The sequence below is a fragment of the Protopterus annectens genome, chromosome 3.part1 (genome assembly GCF_019279795.1).
Source record: "Protopterus annectens isolate FY-2018-M chromosome 3.part1, PAN1.0, whole genome shotgun sequence".
Taxonomy (NCBI): Eukaryota; Metazoa; Chordata; order Ceratodontiformes; family Protopteridae; genus Protopterus; species Protopterus annectens.
The window spans coordinates 1,372,089,519-1,372,109,772 of record NC_056732.1 but is presented as its reverse complement, the minus strand read 5'-3'; the positions used below and the strand labels follow the sequence as shown (position 1 = coordinate 1,372,109,772).

Below are 20,254 nucleotides of genomic sequence, written 5' to 3'. Positions count from 1 at the left end.
TATTACTATAGATGTTGTCGATCTCTATAGTTGTATACCAAAAGAGACAGGACTAGATTTTTTCACTAATAGTCTTAAGAAATACTCAGGATATAGTTGGGACAAAATATGTGTATTAACAGAACTGATGTCTATTGTTCTTGATTTTAATTATATTTCTTTTCAAGGAGAGTTTAGGCAGAAAATGGGCGTAGCAATAGGAGCCTCTTGCGCGCCCATTTTCACCAACATAGTTATGTTAGAATGGGAAAATGAATTTTTATTCAAGAGTCAATATTATAATCATGTCGTATTCTATGCCAGATATTTTGGATGATTTGTTTATTATATGGAAATGTTCTGAAGAGATGATAGATGAATTTATTACATTCCTGAATAATACAACAGATTTTTTAAAATTTTTTAAAATTTACTTACAGTTATGACAGAAAAGCAATAGCATACCTTGACACATATATAAGTAATACGGACACAGGGTATGCATCCAAAATTTATAGGAAACCTTCTTTCTCTAACGATTATATTCAATACAATAGTAATCATCCACCCTTTATGTTTAAAAATGTAGTTAAAGGGCAATGTATAAGGGTAGCGAGGATGTCTTCTACCAAGGAAGTTATGGAAGAAGACATCAAGATGTTATATTCCATGTTTAAGAAAACAGGCTATCCGGACAAGTTACTTAATGATACTATGCAATATGTTTCCTCACAATGGGGACATAGATATAAACCATTGTTAGGTATACAGGAGTCAGTAGGCGAACCTAGTTCATGTAAGGAAAATAATTTTAATAGAGTATGCATTTTAACTTATTCTCCATATGTACATTATATTAAAGAAATACTATTAAGACATTGGGATGTTACTTCATCCAATAACTTAGAAATGACATTAGGTAAACAATCAGTTATTGTGTATAAGGTAGCACCTAATTTAAAAAGGATGTTAGAACAAACAGATAAGAAAAGGGACAATTTTATCAAAGGTACTAAAGCAAGTAGTAAATGTGGGTCTTGCCATCAATGTTCATATATTAATACTATTGATAAGTTCACGCTAAGTGACATTAACCATACGGAGATTAAAAGCTTAGGTGGAAACTGTAATAGTAAACTAATTATATATATTGCCAAATGTAATGTTTGCACTGCATTCTATATAGGGAAGACGGAAAAGATGTTAAAGAAACGTATTTATGAACATCTTTATAGAATACGGAGGAAGGATAAAAATAATGCCCTATATAGACATATAGCAGATAAAGGGGACCAACATAGTTTTTTGTTTAGTATTATTGATCAAGTCAACCAAGCTACCTTTGCAGGTAATTGGAAAGTACAATTGGCATTTAAAGAAAGTATATGGCAGATTAGGACAGATGCCACAAGATATCCTGGCCTTAATGACCATATCAGCATCAAACCGTTTTTAGAAGTACATTGATTATTTCCCTATATCAGGTTGATTTTATGCATAAAATATATATTAACACGTTCATTATTCATGTATATTCATGTGTTCATGTATATATGTACAGTTTTATTATCAATTCCACAATGTATTTTCAAGTATTTATTTATTAAGGTAGTTATTTTAGTAGTAACTTTTAAGTATATTATATTTATTGGTAGTTTTTTATATATAGTAGGCAATATCTGTATATAGTATTTTATACGATTTTTAAACACAGTAATACATAGTAATTAGGTTATATATTCATGTTGGTTATGTGATTTTATTTAGTTTAAATACTATGTTTTGTTAGCGATTATTCATATGGTGTTTTACGGATTTGTATGCTGCCACTTTAAAAGTTTTGGCGCAATTTTTTAAACTAACTAGCAACAGTTACTATATATACTAGGTTTGTATATGGAAACATTGTTCTGATGAAGACTGAGTTTGTTCAGTTGAAAGCGCTTAACCTTTCTGCTTGCACTATCATGATATATGTCTATTTGTGAAATAGAGTGGAATAAAGCTTATCACTCGTACGAGCAGCATCCTTTCTTCTTCCAGTCAATCCTTTTCATGGTTGAATTAGACAATTGTCCATGTATGGGTATATTTGAAAATTTCTTTGCCTGCAAAATGCAATGACTGGAGCTAGGCACTTTGTAAATACCCTGGGCGCAGTAGATAAGTCAAAGGGCAGTGCAGAGAACCGATAATGCATGTAGCCTGCTTTGAAGCGTATGTATCTTCTGCAAGATTCCCTGACTGGGATGTGCAGGTATGCTTCCTTTAAATCTAGTGTTGCCAACCAGGCGTCTTTGCCTAGCATAGGGAGCAAGTGGTGAAGAGTCAGCATCTTTTTTAGAGTAGACAGGTCCAGGATAGGATGCCATGAATGGTCTTTTCTGGGTACCAGTAAAAGTCTTGAGTAGAAACCTTGTCCTTTTTCCTCTTCTGGTACCAAGTGAATAGCCCACATGCTTAAGAGAGGAAGTACTTGCATTTTGGCCTCTGCCCACTGATTTGGGGGTAGATTGGCTACCTGCTTGGTGTTGGTAACATGTGGAAGTGAAATCTGTATCCCTGGGACACAATATTTAAAACCCATTTGTCCTGGGTAAAGAATTCTCAGTTCTTGGCATGAAGAGCAATCTTTCCCCCCAAAGGGGCAGTCAGTTGAGAAGCGCTTGGAAGTTTTAAAAAGAAGTCGTGGAGACAGTTTACCATAGGGGGGAGTTTTATTACTCCCAGATTTGGAAGTGGGGGCCCCCCTCTGCTTAGTCCTGTGTGTACCCTGGGACTGAAGCCTGGGAGCTCTGCTGGATCTGGGTTTGGACTGAGAAGGTCTGGAAGAGGCAGGAAAGGACCAATTCTTGGAAGGCCAATGCCTACTAAACCTTGGAGGTTGTACTTGTAAAAAAGCTTTAGCAGTTTGCATGGATTTAGCTTTTTCCTCCATCTTTTTAAGAACTTCTGCCTTGTTGCCAAACAGGCTGTCTTGGTTTAAGGCAGCATCCAGCAATTTCGCTTTAACATGATCTGGCAAGGATTGCTCCTTAAGCCAACCATGCCTTCCAAGTACAGACCCAGTTACAGCAGCCCTGCAAGATGCCTATATTGAATCAAAACCACATTGCAAAGTATGTTTTCCAACCTGTTCGGCTGAATGCAGTAAATCCTGTAAATCCTTATTTTCAGCACAATCAGGAATCAACATAATTTTCTGTTTAAGCAATCCAATAATATGCTACTGATACTTTAACATATGAAACTGGCAGTTTAAGGCCCTAATGGCCAAGGATGCAGAAGTGTATACCTTCTTACTCCATCTACCAGCACCCTGGAGTCTCTATCAGAGGGGGTAGGATTTTTGTCAGTAGTAGCTTTAATGCCCTTGGGTCACTGTGAAATGGTCTCAGGATCCGCAGTAGGGATTTTTAAAAAGGAACTTGAGAGTCAGGGACCCTGTAATATCTATCAGATTTTCTGGGAGCAGGAGGTAAAGAGTCAGGAGTCAAGCTAGATTCCAAAAAAGCATCATCACCATATGTCGAGTATGCCTAAAGGCCTGTGCTGGGGAAGGAGTAAGAAATCCCTAAGCCTCTTTTTAGAATCACAGAAATCCTGACTTTCCCAACGAAAATGCTCCCTGAGAATATGCAAGGTCTCTCCAAAAGAGAAATCCTCTGGGGGAGAAGCAGAGGGAATAAAGTCCTCAGCATCAGAATTTCCATAGGTAGATAAGGTTAAATCCTGGTCATCAAAGAAAACTGAAAATTCAGAATCCTGGTCAGAAGTATCATAAGTAAACTCAGTCCTACGTCTCAGAGGGGGGAAGGTTGGCTTCCCCTAATTAAAGTAAGAAGGTCTTTAGCCATTCTTATCATTTGTCTTTCTTAGGCATAGAGGCCTGACCATGAGGTCTGGGCGTCAGTTTTCTAGGCATGGTTTGAGATTTAAGCCTTTAAGAGGATGGCATTGGTTTAATACACAAGTCAGTAGGCCTGAATACACCCTCAGAAGCAGGTGCCTGCATAGGGGCTCCAGACCCATCCAAGGTAGAGACATCCACAGGTTCCACAGTTGAAGCATCTCACGGCATACCGGACTCCGAATGGGTCTCAGTAAAGGCCTGCGAATCTGAAGTAGCAGGTATCAGGGGCTGTGAAAGCGCCTCACTGAGTATCAGCAAACTGGCTTAGGAGAAGCATCATCGGCAGCTTTGGACCTAGGCGGCCTGTCTCTGCCTATCTTTACATTTTTTCGGAATGCTGGTAGTTGGATGGGTTATCGAAGACATATCGGGATAACTGAACTGAGCACCAAAATATTTAGAAGCGAAAATATACCGATGGATAGTTCAAGGTTTAAATAAGGCACAAAACAGACAAGCGAGGTACGTCGTGGTCAGGGCCTCGGCAAGGAATACAGTACGAATGAAAATCTTTATGAGGTATTTGCTTTCCACAAGTAACGCAATTATTTACTGACATTGGTTAAGAGCAAGAAAAAGTTTCCCCAACAGGGTACTTCGCTTTTAGTTGAAGACTTCGGTTCTGAAACTCAAAAACGAAAATTTCAGGAGTTGGCCGACCGGCACTTGCAAACTGCCCCTGCTTCGGGCACCGCACGGCAAGAAAGACTGATGTAATGGCGTTGGCTGCATGTTTTATACCCCTGACGACCTGACGTCATGGAAGAAGAGACAGCAACCGAAGCAGGACCCAAGACTTTGTTAATCAGGCCGACTGAAGGCTGCCGCAAGCGGATAACCCAAATGTGATGACTGCAACAGTGAAACACGAAGAACATCATCCTGCTTTGGGTTCTGGTTATTCTTTCAGCATCAAAAGGAAGTTCCTTTGCTAGACATGACTTCTTAGCAGCTCATTGTCTAACGTTCCTCATAATTAGCATGACCTAGGACTATAGCTGTCTTAAGGGCAATAAGGTCATATCCTCCAAGCTTCTAGCTTCACCACACAGAACTGGATGTATAAGAGATCTTCTGCACTACCTTCAGAAGTTTCACATGCTGTGGCAGCAGGACAGGTTTCTTCCATGCTATATGTAGAAAATGGAAGAACTAGTGCTGTCAGAGTCAAAAAGGGGCAATCTCCTCCTCCATCGTTTGGATTATACTAAGGAAAAATTAGGAGGGAAAAACAAACAAGTCTGCCCAATGGAGGAATCCAGGGAGAAGGTATCCATAGCCCAAACTTGCTTGCATGCTGTACTAGAGCAGAATTTTCTCAGTTGTCTCTTGCTCAAAGATTCAGATAAGTTTACCTCTGATGCACCCCCCCCATCCACTTGCAAGATCTAGAAAGGCTTCCCTGTGCAACCGTTGAGTCATGTAGATCTACAAAGGTTCTTCTAAGTTGGTATGCCCTGGAGTTCTTCTGCAGGGGTATACAGGTGGCTTTCAGGAGCATTTTGGACTCCAGTGCCTGCTGGCTTGCAAGGCTAGAGTGCATAAGTTACAGAAGCATTTGTCTGCTTGTTCTTCACTCACACAGCTTGACTGAATGAAGTAAATCATACTTTCTTGAAGCATTCACCAACACGGCAAAAAAGAACTCAAGACAGAGGATGTCACTTACATAATAAGTAGCTAAAGCCATCTGAGGTAGGGTGACATACACAGCCTGGATAAGAGGAATAATGCTCAGTTCTGAAAGTCTATGTTAAAACTGCTGCAGTGATCCACACAAGATAGGTTTCATCATTGATGCAAATCTCAGAGAAAAAGAAGCTCAGTTTCTCAGGCAGAGAAGGCAAGCAGGCACTCCTCTTATATCCAGCTCAAGGGTTCAGTGGGGTGTATATCAACATATGAGGGATATCACATGGAACGGGCAAAGTGCATAATGTCAGAAAGTGGGGCACTGATGTGTGGGGAGTACCTGCAGAATGTGGTAGAGGGCAAGAAGAAGTGAAAACAAGGCATGGTTCTGGCATTACTCTGTACTAGTGCATTCCCATCAGGTCACGTCTCACCAAATGTCAAACTGTGACACAGGTGGCAAATTCTCTGCAGCCCTGGTCTGGGAAGGTCTTACTATGGGCCATCAGGACCTTGTAGACTTGCAAAGAAGAAACAGTGGCCCAGAATGAAAAGTCAAGCAACTGCCTGGCCACTCAATGAAACATTCAGAGGAGCTGGCTATTAAAATAGCTCTGGCCACATAACCACAACAGGAAGTACCGAAGCCTCACAATGCTCATACAAGGACACTGCTAGACTAGTCCAACAACATGACTCACTCGAGCTACTCCATGCCAGACTAACCACAGGTACGACTCCCTATCATATCCTTGCTAGCTACAGATCAGCTAACATGAGTCTGGAATACTACACCTCCTATCTAAACCTACTGGAATCTCTTAACATTCAGTCTTACACCATACTTATGGGTGACTTCAACTACCCTTCCACAAACTGGGAGACATACATGACCATAATTCACTTGCTCAGAGGTTTTTGGACTTCGTCAATGCAAACATCCTAGAGTACTCATGAACAAGGGGGGGATGCTGCTCCCTCCCGTGCATTAACTCCTCTCTGGTAAGATCTGACCATAAAATGATCTCCTTAAAACTAACCTAGAACTGCTATCAAACTCCAAACCTGTTAAGAACTTTGCTAAGGCCAATTACCTCAAACTGACAACTAACTTCCAAGCTCCTCTGAACTCGGATGACACTGAGGCTTACTCGAGTTATACACAAAAGCACTATACAACCACATTCATAGATGCAGAGGAGCCAGTACCTGCCAGAGTCAAACCTATAATTACTGGCAAAAATAAACCACCCTGGTGGACCCCTAGAATAAATAGGCTATCCAACAAAATGAAAAAATTCCTCTCCAAAGCCAAGAAGGAACAGACAAATCAGTGCAAAAAGACGTTCATTAGTCTAAGCAAACAAAATAGAGAGGTGGTGAAATCTGCCAAAGTAAACCACAATGGAAACATGGCCTCCCAAGTGAAAGACAACCATACTTTTTTTTTTTTTAAATTACGTTCCTAACCGCAAAGGAAATGCTCAGCAATGTGCCAAGTTAATCATAAATGGCAACACTTACACCCAAGCATGAAACTACAGTAAATCTGCTTGCAGACAAGTTCAGTTCAAACTTCTCCCCTAATCACCTCCTACAACACCAGTCACTACAAAGGAACAGGTCCTCACTGCACTTGCTAAAGCCAAAAACACTGCCTCCAAGGGTCCTGACAACATTCCAGGATGCTTCTTAAATAGCTCAAAACAAAATCTATCAGGGCCACCAGAAACAATCTTTAACCATAGCCTCCAAATGGGCTTTGTCCCAGAGGAATGGAGGACCGCAACAGTTGTCCCTCTGCACAAGGTGGGCCCATCAACTGACCCAGGGAACTACAAACCAATAAGCTTGACCAGTCTTATCTGCAAGGCCATGGAGAGAATTATTATGGACCTGATCAATAACGACATAGGAACCCTTCAAAAACTAGACTAGACCCAATTTGGCTTTGTCAAAGGGAGGACTTGTGCACTCAATCTGGTGGACTTCAAGAAAGTCACCAGGGCCACGGACAAGGGTAAAACAGTACACAACGTTTACCTAGACCTGGTCAAAGCTTTCAACAAAATCGCCCACTTGGGGATTACAGATAAACTTATGAAACCTGTTACTAGCAGTGTCCCACACGGCTCAGTGTTGGAACCTCTCCTGTTTGGTGTATACTTCTTTGAAGTGAATGCCAATATTGGAGGCCTCTGGCTCACCAAGTTTGCTGACTGTAAGCTGGGAGCCATCACTGAATCCCAAAATGATGTTGGCATCTGACAAACAGACCTAAAATGACAAATGACTGGTACCAAAACCATGGTCTCTGACTAAATGCTAAAAAATGCATAATCATACCCTTCCGTAAATCAGAAATCCCTGCAAATTATAAAAATGACAGCACACCCCTAAAAGTAGACCCAGTGGTTAGGGACCTAGGAACATAGCTAGGTGTAACCTAAACTTTAACCACTAGGTAGCTATGGTAGAGAGGAAATCCTTTTGTGTGGCTCAACTTATAAGTAAAGGCATGGCCTCAAGATCAAAGGAAGTAACAATGCCATTGTACTTTGCCCTCTTCAGGCCCATAATGGAATACAATGCTCCCTTTTGCATGTACCTAACCAGGCACTTCAACCAACCAGAGTGGCCCCAGAGGTTTCTCATTAAAGAAATACAAAGCATAAGACATCTTATGTAGACCAACTAAAGGCCCTATCCTTTTACTCGATCTCGTATCGTTTACTGAGAGGAGACTTGTTCCTGACCTACAAGGCATGCTCTGATCCAGCTCTGATGAAAATGTTACATATTCGCAAGAAGAATTATACAAGGGTAACATGTCACATGAACCTGAACCTTATTTCTAACTAACAGAACTCGCTGGAGAGAGATTTGCATCCCAAAGGCTACCTCATTTATAGAATAAACTTCCCATCTTCATAAAACAAAGTCTGTCCCTCACTCCCTTCAAAAAGAATTTGGATAAATGGATGGGGAACCATACATTCACTTCTCAGGTACTGTCCTTGCCCCTTATGGACAGAGACAGTCTGTAAAATGACTCAGGGCTCCAACACCCAAAGACCCACTGCCCTCATACTAATGCAGCCCATACCTGGGGAAGACATAATAGTGTCATATCCAGGGTATTACTGACTAGGCTTGTAAAGGCTCTTGTGCCATTAGCTTAGTAATCACAGATGAATGCATACCGACAAGGTGGTTGCCAGGGAGTTGCATCTTCCACAGACTTCAACATATACAAAGCAGAAGAGGTACAAACTCAATCTCTTGCTAGTAGATAAGAAGAGTACAACATGCTGAGACAAGTTTCCATCTTTGTAAAGGATTACTCAAGGAAAAGTGTACTGTAATGGCTGCTTACTGTATCCACTGCCTTCTCAGTGTTTTTGTGATACCCTGGGATTACACAAGGCACTACTCTACCTATCTCCACACTGTGGACTCAACTACATCAGTTTTGCATGATACTAAACATGCCCAAATTTATCCTTCATGTCTTTGGGTGGTTAGGTAGAAATGCCAGCTCTACTGACACAAAACATGCTGGAGGGATAGGTTCCTGACCCACAGACTCCCCATACTCTGGAACAGACTGCCCATACATGTCAAGCAGAGCACCTCTTTTGCCCTCTTCAAAAGGAACCTTGACGATTGGATGGGAGATAGGAAATTCACCCCGGGGATCACGTCAGTCACCTTGCTAGACAGGGGTCCAGGGAAGTAAATACTGTGGGAAGAAATATCCAGGCAATTGTTATGGCTAGGGCTTGTATAGGCCCTAGGGCCGACAGCCTAGTACCAACCTATGACACAGATATCACACTCCTAAATGGTCTAGGCAATACCAGTAAAGAACTGACTCACGGAATGGCAAACACGTGAACAGTTAAGAAGGTTATTCTAGGCGTCTAATGTAGAATTTTTTTCAATCATGAATAAAATGATTGAAATCTCAATTTTGTGAATGACGGAAAAGAAGCAGTGGGTGCAGAGATTAGGAATACCCTCCCAGGGTAGAAAACACAGTAAGCGCAAGCACAAGGCTTGTGAACCAGAGTGTGACAGCTTCAAATAAAACAGCTATGCTGAAGACAGCGAGGGAAGATATCCAACTGTAGTCAGATGAGAAACACTACCTCAAAACCTATGTAACACACACACATATATTATATATATATATATATATATATATATATACACACATATATATACATACATATATATAAGTTAAACAATTTAAACTTGAACACATCAACTGCATGTTTTAGGGCACACTGAGCAAAAGCAATGCACTGAAAGCACTACACAAAATGTGATCAAAACGATGGACAAATTAAGTTAAAAGGAATTTACAAAAGAATTACAAGACTGTTGCTTTGGAATGGCAGGGAACAGAAACAAAACATCATCAGTGAGTGGAAGCACCACTAAAGCACAAAGACAATGAAGTGTTGCAGCTGGCATTCAAGCACCGAACAGAAGGACAAAGTTTCCACATTACTGATGTTACTTTTACAGTTCTCAAAAGAATGTTAGAGAGAATAAGGACTTGAGAATTTAACAAGCAATAATCTTGACAACACCGCCCCCCCCTCCCATGCCAACAGAACAGGATGCCCATCCACACAAGCTAGACAGAATGAGGTATTTAGTAATGAGATAAGGAAAAGTAAAACCTAGATGTGTTACTTAAATGTACTACTCAAAAATGTTTTAAACAGTAAGCAATTACAAAAAAGGATGCTTAATTTTGACTACCCCGTAAAAAAGGAAAATGTTACACTTACCTGCTGCTTCAAAGTCTCTATAGTAGTATAAGGGAAGACCTTCATTGAAATAACTGCTGAAGAAGTAGCATCTTCTACACCAACTTTCACGCTGAAAATATTCAAAATTACATTAAGATTAGAGTAAAATATTCAACTATATATGTTCTTCTCCATGGGCCTAAATGGACCTATACAAAACCTAAAATAAACTTGAGTGAGAAAGAGCAGTTTCAGGATTATCTGGTGCTCAGTGACTATAGTCTATAGCCAAAAGATGGTACCATTAACATTTGTACTATTTCTCAAATAATGAGCAATGTATTAAAAGGAATCAGTGCTAGTTATAATGGTACTACAGTTTTGATCAATCTGAAAATATTTACTGTATTATAAAACCTTCATACAACTGCATTAGGTCTGCAGTGATTTTTGCCTACATTACTTACCCAGTGTAGTCCTGTCTGCTGACATTACTCATAAGTTCACTTGTGTGTGGTATCTTTCAATACTTCCCTTCTCAGTTATCCTCAGAAAAATGGTCCATTAAATTATATCCCAGTAAATAAATGCAAACAAACTGTTAAGGCACTGTGATGCAGAGGGAAGATGCTCGGACTGTGACCTAGGTAACCTCGTTTCAACTAGTAAGCCCAGCGTTTGAGGAGCTGCCTGGGCCTCTATCCAATGTCTGAGGAGTTGGTTTTAGGGCCATCATTGGCTGGGGAGCCCGAATATACTTCTCCCTGTTCCAGGCACACTGATGGCTCCACCATGAAACATCTTTTTACACATGGGAACAGAAAAATCTTGGTATCTTAACATATGTAAATGGACTCCAGTGATACTTGAGGAAAGTACAGTTGTGTAAGAACTTAACATAACAGTAGATGTCTTGCTGATCACTGTTTCAGTACTCCAAACAGATGGGTTATCTTGCCAAAAAACCTGGACATTCAACCAGGGTGCCAAAACCTTCCATACAGCCATATACGAAAGTGTGACCTAAGCCTACAGTCACAAGGGTACATAAGCAGACGTATGATCGTAAATGCTCATATTTCCTAGCCACCAAGTTTGAAAAAGCCTGAGAGACAAAATAAACTAGGCGGACAGGAGGGAAGAGTCAGAAAGACAGCGATACCCTTTGGTCCATGAGGAAAAAGAGAAGAATCAGAAAAAGTGGAAGACAAGCAGGGAATGAATACTGCAACAGTTATTACATAAATGTACTACTGGTCTTCTTTAGATCACAGTGGCAGCATTCTAAAAAAAAGTGTGCGATTCACAAAGCTTAAGCGGTGTGATGAGTGGATGGAAGAGCGATAAGTCAATAGTCTAGTAATCCAGAGGACCGACGTGGCAAAGGCAGCTCAGGATGTAGAAAAAGGTATCCACTCTGTAATGCATACTGAATGTATGCACAGGGGACCCAAGTGGCCACTTCTAAAACTGTTCTAGAATAAATCTGCTTGTAAAAGGCTCCAACTGAGGCCACTGCTCTAGTAGAATTAGCTTTTGCTGGAGAAGATAAGGATTTGCCATGGAAAGAAGCAAAATAAAGTGACTTTAGATATCCAATTAACAGTCTGCTTTGAAACTGTTACCTAATTTGGATTAGTCAGATTTGTGAATCTCTGGTCTTGTTAAGGGAGAATTGTAGCTGTCTGTGCACATGCAGGGAAATGGAGAAACTTCTCCCTTTATTTTGTGGAATGCAGAAAAAAGTGGGAAGATGTATGGCCTGACTGAGGGACAATTCATCTACTACTTTTAGTATTAAGCAGGGATTGCCCTTTAAAGATACACTATCCTTATAAAAAATAAGAAAGTGAGGAATTGCCATATGGTTTGGAGACTCACCTGGCCGAGGCGAGAACCACGAGAAGATTAGTTTTCCAAGTAGAGAATCTATGAAAGGCATAAGTTGCTGGCTCAGCACGAGGGAGAGTTAGTTTCTCTAGCACAAAGTTGAAGTCCCAAGCAAGGAAGATAGCTTTCCTTGTAGGTTTCAGGTGGAGTACACCCTTTAACAGTTAATCTCTGGTCTGGTCAGAAGCTGTGGGTCTAGAGGTAGGCATGCAGATAAAGCTGAACGGTGACTCAAAACACATCCAGTAAATAACTCTCTAGAAACATAGGATGCCACAACAATGAAAGGAGCAAAAATGCCAACCAAGGACAGGTGTTTTATTGATGCAATCGTTTTGGTACAAAGGCTTCTTGCCTTCTAATGGAACAATTTTAGAAAAACATTCAAGTCCTTTATATACCCACATCAACGTAATTACATTCAATCAATCTGGCAATATTCCAATTAAACAATTAAGCAGAAAGTCAGACTTTGAAATATTTTTTAAAAACATTTCTTTAAGAAAAACATTTAAGAAAAGAGCAGATCCCAAACAAATACCCAACATTTACTATGCATACCAAATGTATTTTCAACAGAGACAATCAAAAATTACCAACAGTACAAATTTATAGTCTCAGAGTGAATATGTATTCAATCCCGATATCTAGCCAGACACATCATAGTAAATCTTTTCCATTTTGCTAAGCAAGATTTTCTTGCAGCAGGTTTTCTTGTCTCTTGGAAAATCTTATGCATGTCCTCAGAAAACTGGTGCCTAAATGGAATCGGAATTCCATCATCCATACTGTCATGCTGAGACATGACAGGTTGAGAAGTAGTGAGCTCTTCTATTACGCGAGAAAGTCAAGTGCAGAGGAAAAGCTTCTGGTGATGGTCCTTGGTATAAGAGAATGGGGAAACAGTGCTGCCTTGGCCATCAGGGAGTCGCAATTAAAATCTGAGCATTTCTCTTGGATTGTTAGCAAGACCTTAAACAGCACAGGAAAGAGAGATGGCATACAGGAACCTCCCTTCCAAGCTAAGGCACTGCATCCATCTCCCAAGCTTGAGGGCAGCAGGTCCAGGTGCAAAGGAGAGCAAGTTGTTTTGGAATGGAGAAAAAAAGATCCATCAGTAGCACCCTTATTTGTGGACTATGTCTTGGAAGATTCTCAGTGTTTAATATTTACTTATGGGGATCTTCTCGATCTGCTTAGAAAGTCTGCCAGGACATTGTCCTGTGAAGGAATGTAAACTGCTTGGAGGGAGAAGTTTGTTTTTGGGACTTGTTCCAATGTCAAAAAGCCAGTCTGCACAATCAGTAAGATCTGGTTCCCTCTTTCTTATGTACCCCATGACTATTCTGTTGCTTGTAAATATTCTTAACGAACCTGGTTTCCAAAACTGGAAGAAAACCTGCAGGGCCTGTATAAGTACTCTCATCTCCTTCAGACTGATATTCTCCCCTCCCCTATCCTTTCTCCCCATTTTCTACATGGGGTCTGGAGCTGTCGTCTCCTCTGTCACTGTCTCTCTCTATTCAATGCCACTCTTCAACCTTTAATGCTCATGCCCGGCTGTCACAGGTCTTCTCTCACACAGCATCCATCCATCCCTTTGCTGGACACCCATGTTTCCTCCTGCTGTCTTTCTACCCAAATCATCAGATTGTCTTCTGCTTTTCAACACGTGCCTGAATAACAGTAATTTGCTCTCTCTGACCTCTTCTGCAACTGCAGCTACACTGGCTTCTGATCTTGCGTCTTCATTTCATCTGCCCACAATGGGTACCCTACCACCCATCTCAGGCACGTCATCTCCATCTCCTCTAGTTTCCTCAACTGCTCTGCCTTTCATAAGCAAGTACTAGGCCAGATGCCCTTGTAAGCCATTTTAAGCATAGACAATTTCCCTCAAAGATGAGACTCAAACCTTGCATTTTATGTCTGCAAGGTAAACACCTTAACCATTATATCAACCTGTAACAGGTTTCTGTAGCATTGTTTTGTGCACCTTACTTTTTAGCTTCTTTTGCATTCTTCTGTCATTCACATCATCTGATACTCTGTGCCAACTGGCTGAATCCCCTCCAACTCTAGCTCTGACCTTCTCATTCAAACTTACTTTCTCCACAGCCATGCCTCCCACATACTTGAAGCTGTTAACTAATTCCATTATTTTCCTATTTCAGTTGACAGCTTCTTCTAACTTCTCCCATTTGCTGCCATTACAACTCTCTTTTCTGTACTCAGTTTCATCCAAACTGCCTTCAGTTTTGCATTCCATTCCCATATTCTTTGCTGAAATTGCTCAAAGCCAGCCTGTAATGTCACATTGTCTGCATACAGCAACATTGTTGATCAGTCCCCCTCCAACCTGTTTGCTAATGTAATCCATCAACAGTATGATTATCAGTGGGCTCTGAAGTGAAACCTGATGCACACCCACTCCGAGAGGGAACCTCTCTGAGTCTGGACAATGTTCTTACTTGCAACACTGGGTCCTTGTATGCAGCCTGCACTAAAAAATCGACCAATGTTTTCGCGACTTGGAATCACAGGAGTACTGACAAAAATCAGCTTTCTTGGGACCTTTTCATATGTTTTCTCCAAGTTTAGGAATGCCCAGCTGGACTCTTTCCTCACCTCTAGCTTTAAGTATATGTCTTACTGCAAATGTCTGGTCAGTTGTGCTACATCCTGATCTGAATCCAAACTGCTCATCTTCCATAACTTTCTACTATTCTTGGTAGTCGTTTATCAATCACCCTCTCCATAACTTTCATGCAGTGTAACAGGAGTTTAACTCTACACTGCCCACAGTTGTAAATGCCCCTTTTTGTTCTTGGGCACTAGCATTATCAGGTTTACTCTACAGTGATCTGGGATACTTGCTGCGGTGGTGGTGCTGCGGTAGCGTTGTCGCCTCACAGTAAGACATTGTCCTGTTCGATTCTCAGCTAGAGCGTCTTCTGTGTGGAGAAATGCATGAATGGGTGCACCTTCGTTGAAGGTTGTGTCAGGGCCGGCAACTTGGCACATAAAAATCTACTGCCAATCATTAGCGGACCGGAGTTCCGCTGTGGCGACCCTTAACCGGGAAAAACCGAAATATACAGCAACAACTCTCCAGTGATCTGGGATAAACTTCTCTCCACATTGCTATGAGTACTTTCAGGAGCCATTTCTACCCTATCTCACCCAACATCTTTATCACATCTGCTTTGACCTCACTGGAGCCTGCTGCTTTCCCTGACTTCATTTTCCATAGTGCTGTTCTTACTTCTGTAGTGGGCTTCCCCTCTTCTTTTATCATAAGCTGCGTCTAGGGCAGCATAGCTGCTGTGGGAATTTCTTCATTCAGAAGTTGCTGGAAGTACTTCTGCCATCTGCCTTTGAAGTCCTGTTGACTGATAATCAGGTTGCTGCTGACATCCCTTATGAAGGGTGTCTCACCATCTTCTTTATCTTTCTGTCTTTGATTTGCAACCTGATATAGTTCTTTGTACCATTTACCAAGTCACTTTACGGATGCTGGTAGTGTGCCTCTGATGCCTTGTTCTTTGCTCTTGCCAACGTCTCTCTTAGCCTCTTTGTTAACCAACCAGTATGCCTTCCTAGCCTGGTCTGCCTTTTCTATATCCCACTTTTTCCTGCATTCCTTTCTTCTGAGGACTTCCTGGACTTCTGCATCCCACAACCAGCTCTCCTTATCTACCTTATTTCCAAACCTGGCATGGACACATCCATTCTGTAGTCTTCACACGTTGTTTTGAGGCACTGCCAGTCTTCAACTTCACCTATTTCTTCTTCTTGAGGTGATACAACCCTGAGTAATTACTTGAATGTTTCCCCTCTAATCAACTTCCAGTCTTCAGCCCAGTCTCTGTTGACCATAGAACCTTCTCTGACCACTGCTTTCAGCTGACTGTGGCATATACTCAGGGTGGACTGTTTCAATGGGGGTGACTTTGCAATTGCTGATTCTACCCCAGTGCCCTTTCCTTACTAGGGCAAGTCTACCCAAATTGCAGGCTGGCCACACTTGTATGTGATCTTGTGATGGTCTCTCATGGAGCCATGTATTAGCAATTATCAAGGAATTTGACAGACAGAAGTCTAGAATGACCTCTCCATTATCCAGCCTTATCACTATCAAGTGGGTGTACTTCCAAGCTTTATCCAATCATATCCTGTATGGACTGTAGAAATTCTTAGTTCATGTTTGGCAGGTTGATTGGTTTTATGTCCAAGCTTTTGCTCAACAGAGCTATCTCACACAACCTCAGATGGCCAACTGAAAAGTAGTTGGCAGATTACTGACCCAGGGCTGCTGGGCTTTATTGTTGGCACATATTGGCCAGAAGGAGCACAAACACCCCCCCCCCCCCACCGTTAACACAGGTTCCTGGCATAGGTCAGAGTACTAGGGTTTGCGGCAGTGCATAAAATTCCAAAAGAAAAAACACACCTTAACTCCTCCAACAAGATCAACCAGGAACAGGGTGTAGTGTTAAATGCTGAAGATATACAAGCAGAGCAAAAAGCTGAACAAATTAAATTGACACTGAATAAATTTACTACATAAATGATGAAAAAGATAATACTGTCATCAACAATGTTCGTACTTGAGTCATTGGGTCCTTGTACATAGCCCGCACTAATTCTACCAATGTTTATGGGACTTCAAATCACCGCAGTACTGCACAGATCAGCCTTCTTGGGACCATGTCATATGCTTTCTCCAAGTCTAGGAATGCCCATTTAGACTCTCTTCTCATCTCTAGCTTCTTCTCAGGTATCAGTCTCACTGCAAACATCAGGTCAATTGTGCTACATCCTGATCTGAATCCAAAATGCTCATCTCCCATCTTGCATTCTACTCCTCTACGTACCAGTTTATCAATCACCTTCTCCAGAACTTTCATGCAATGTGATGAGTTGGATGACTCTGTACTGCCCACACTTGTGTAAGTCCCCTTTGTTCTTGCACACTGTCATGAGTATGCTTATTCTCCAGTCATCTAGGCTACACCTTTCTCTCCACACTGCTATGAGTACCTTCAGGAGCCATTTCTCCCCTATCTCATCCAGCATCTTTATCATGTATGCTGTGACCTCATCTGAGCCTGCTGCTTTCCCTGACTTCATTTTCCTTAGTGTTGTTCTTACTTCTAGAGTGGGCTCCTCCTCTTCTCTCATCGTAGGCTGTTTCTGGGGCAGTGCAGCTTCTGTGGGGTTTTCTTCATTCAGAAGCTGCTGGAAATGCACCTTCCATCTGCCTTTGATGCCCTGGGGGCTGGTGAGCAGGTTGTTGCAAAACTTATGAAGGGTGTCTGACTATATGACTATCTTTATCTTTCAGTCTTTGCCTTGCAACCAGATATAGATTCTTTGAGCAACTTACTGAATCACTTTCCAGAAATTGGCACAGTGCCTCCAATGCCCAATTCTTTGCTATTGCAACATCTTTCTTAGCCAACCCGTAGTCCTTTCTAGCTTGGTCAGTCTTTTCCATCTCCCACTTCTTCCTACTCTCCTTCTTTCTTTTGAGGACTTCCTGGACTTCTGCATTCCACCCCAGCTTTCTCCATGTACCATATTTCCATTCCTGGCTCAGCCACATATCTTTTCTGTAGTCCTAACGTATGCTGTTTTTAGGCGTTGTCATTCTTGTTCAACTCCACCTATTTCCTCTGCTTCTTGGGGTGCTACAACCCTGAGTAATTTCTTGAACTGCTGTACTTTCTCTCCAGTCAACTTCCAGGTCTTCAGTCTGGCCTATGTTGACCTTGGATCCTTCTCTGACCACGGCTTGCAGCTGATTGTGGCAACTACTGGTTTTATGATGTAGGCCAACTTTCACTGGGGATAACTTTACAATCATGGAGTCTACCCCAGTGTCTTTTCCTTACTAACAGGAAGTCTGCCCGGTTTGCATGTTGGCTACTCTTGTATGTGATCTTATGACTATTTTGGAAACATTTGTTGACTACTATCAAGCCATTTACCAGACAGAGACAGAAGTCTAGAATGGCCTCTCCTTCTTTGCTCCTGTTGCCCCACCCACATGGACCCAGGCAGTCCTCATCCTGTTCTCTGTCTGTCCTGATATGTGCATTCAAGTCGCCCATTATCAACATCAATTCATGTTGTCCTGCTTTATCTAGTAGGTCCTGCAACTGCTGTCTGAATGCAGTCTTTTCCCATCACAACCCTGAGGAATCTAGGTTTTATTCAAATTGTTGAGGGCAGACAGTAAGTAGTTATCAGAGTCCAATAACTCAGAACTCTGAAGGCTAGAGTGTAGGACGTATAAACCTTTTTCCTCAGCCTGTGCATTGCCCTGCTGTCTTTATCTGAAGGAAGAGCATTGCCAGCAGGTAGCAATTTGGAGGGTTTCTCCAGTGGCATGTAGAACACTGGTGGGTCTGCCATGGGACTTTTGTATAGAAATTTTAATTTATTTACTGACATTTGATCAAATCTTCAGATACCTAGGCCTTGTAGAAGCAGGTGGCTGGGAGACTGGTGCAATGAAGTGGAAGCAAAAGCATCCAGAGAAGCCTCCAGAACATGGGATAAAGGAGTAGAGGCAGTGGTACCTACTTCTAAGAGTTTACAGTCTCTCCTGAACTTCAGGAATTTGCTTAGATTCCCATTCAAAACATTTCATTACATTAAAAATAGATCCCCCACATGAAGTTTCTTCAACAAGGTTTGTTTGTGTCTTTCGGCTTTTCCCGGTTAGGGGTCACCACAGCGGAACTCCGGTCCGCTAATGACTGGTAGTGGATTTTTACATACCGGGTTACCAGCCCTGATGCACAACCTTCAACGAAGGCATGCCCCATATACGTATGCCTCCACACAGAAGACGCTCTAGCCAAGAATCGAACGGGACAACGTCTTGCTATGAGGAGACAACACTTTTTTCAACAAGGTAATTAGGAGAAAAGGAATCTTCATCATCAGATGCCACTTGACATGGTGAATGGATTTCGGATGAATAGGCTGAGTACTCAGTCCAAGTCATCCATAATATCCACAGAAAAAAATGGCCGTCTTGATCATGGACTGTACTGAGAAATTGTGGCGGTAACAGTCCCTTAAAAGGATTGCAGTCAGTGTGCCACAATGGTCTTAAATAGGCCCTAGGCACTCCACTAGGGAATATTGACAGAGGGGATATGGTCATACAACAGTGGGCCTGGTTGAGCTGCTGGGGGAGGCGGGGCGATATGCCACATGCCCACATTACACACCTATCCTGGACCATACCACAAGCCACAATAAGGGAGGGGAATGAAACAAGGTAGACTCAAATAAGCCAACCCCCCCCCCCCTGAAGGAAGATCAGATGTGCTCAGTCCCAGCAATTACTGGAGTAAATCTGGGGGGGGGGGGGTCATGGAGTAGCTGGAAGAACCAGTGCAGGCGGGGCACAATGGTTGGGCAGGTAGCAATGATGTGCAGGAAGGGAGGGGAAAAGAAACAAATGGTCTTAAATAGGCCCTGTGAAAAATCCATCCATTCCTTTTCTTTGTATGCCTGCTGGGGAAGGAAAGTTTTTTTCCCTTGGTCTACTTTAAGCACAGAGGCTCTGACCCCCGATTAACTTCAACGAGATCTGGATATTTCCTAACGAGGATCTGCAGTATGCCTGTGGTCCTTTGGAAATTAAGCATGGTCCCCCCTTCTCACCATTACTGGTAGCTTCAGTTGTTTTAGACGTGTGACCCTCAGATGCCATACCAGCTTCTGGCAGAGGTCACTGCAGTGGTAGTCCAGGCAGGTGTCAAGCCATACTGTGGGTTCCATGACCTCTGTGGACATGTCAGAGTCCAAACGGCCAATCGCAATATCAGGCCTAGTTTTTCTTCTTCTCAATTGCTGGGATTGTCAGGGAGTGGAAGGGCCCACCATCACTGCTTAGGCAAGGCACTTAAGGAGCTGCGTTTCCTTGCAGTAATTATGATACTCCAGTTTAGACAGTCTTTGGAACAATGGACTGCCTGACTGTACAATTTCTGTAATCATAAGCTGCATCTAAAAATGAGAGCACTGCGACTGCAGATCCTTGTAGGGAATCTGC

The 20,254-nt window shown here is 42.0% G+C and overlaps 1 protein-coding gene across 1 annotated transcript in view; it reads right to left on the bottom strand.

The window, feature by feature from the left end:
• SHARPIN (SHANK associated RH domain interactor) overlaps positions 1-20,254 on the bottom strand; it is an 846,773-nt gene that overhangs the window by 618,317 nt on the left and 208,202 nt on the right. The window contains exon 5 of the mRNA XM_044066299.1: positions 10,327-10,417. Within this exon, the coding sequence (XP_043922234.1) occupies positions 10,327-10,417 (91 nt within the window). The remainder of the gene's footprint in view (positions 1-10,326; positions 10,418-20,254) is intronic.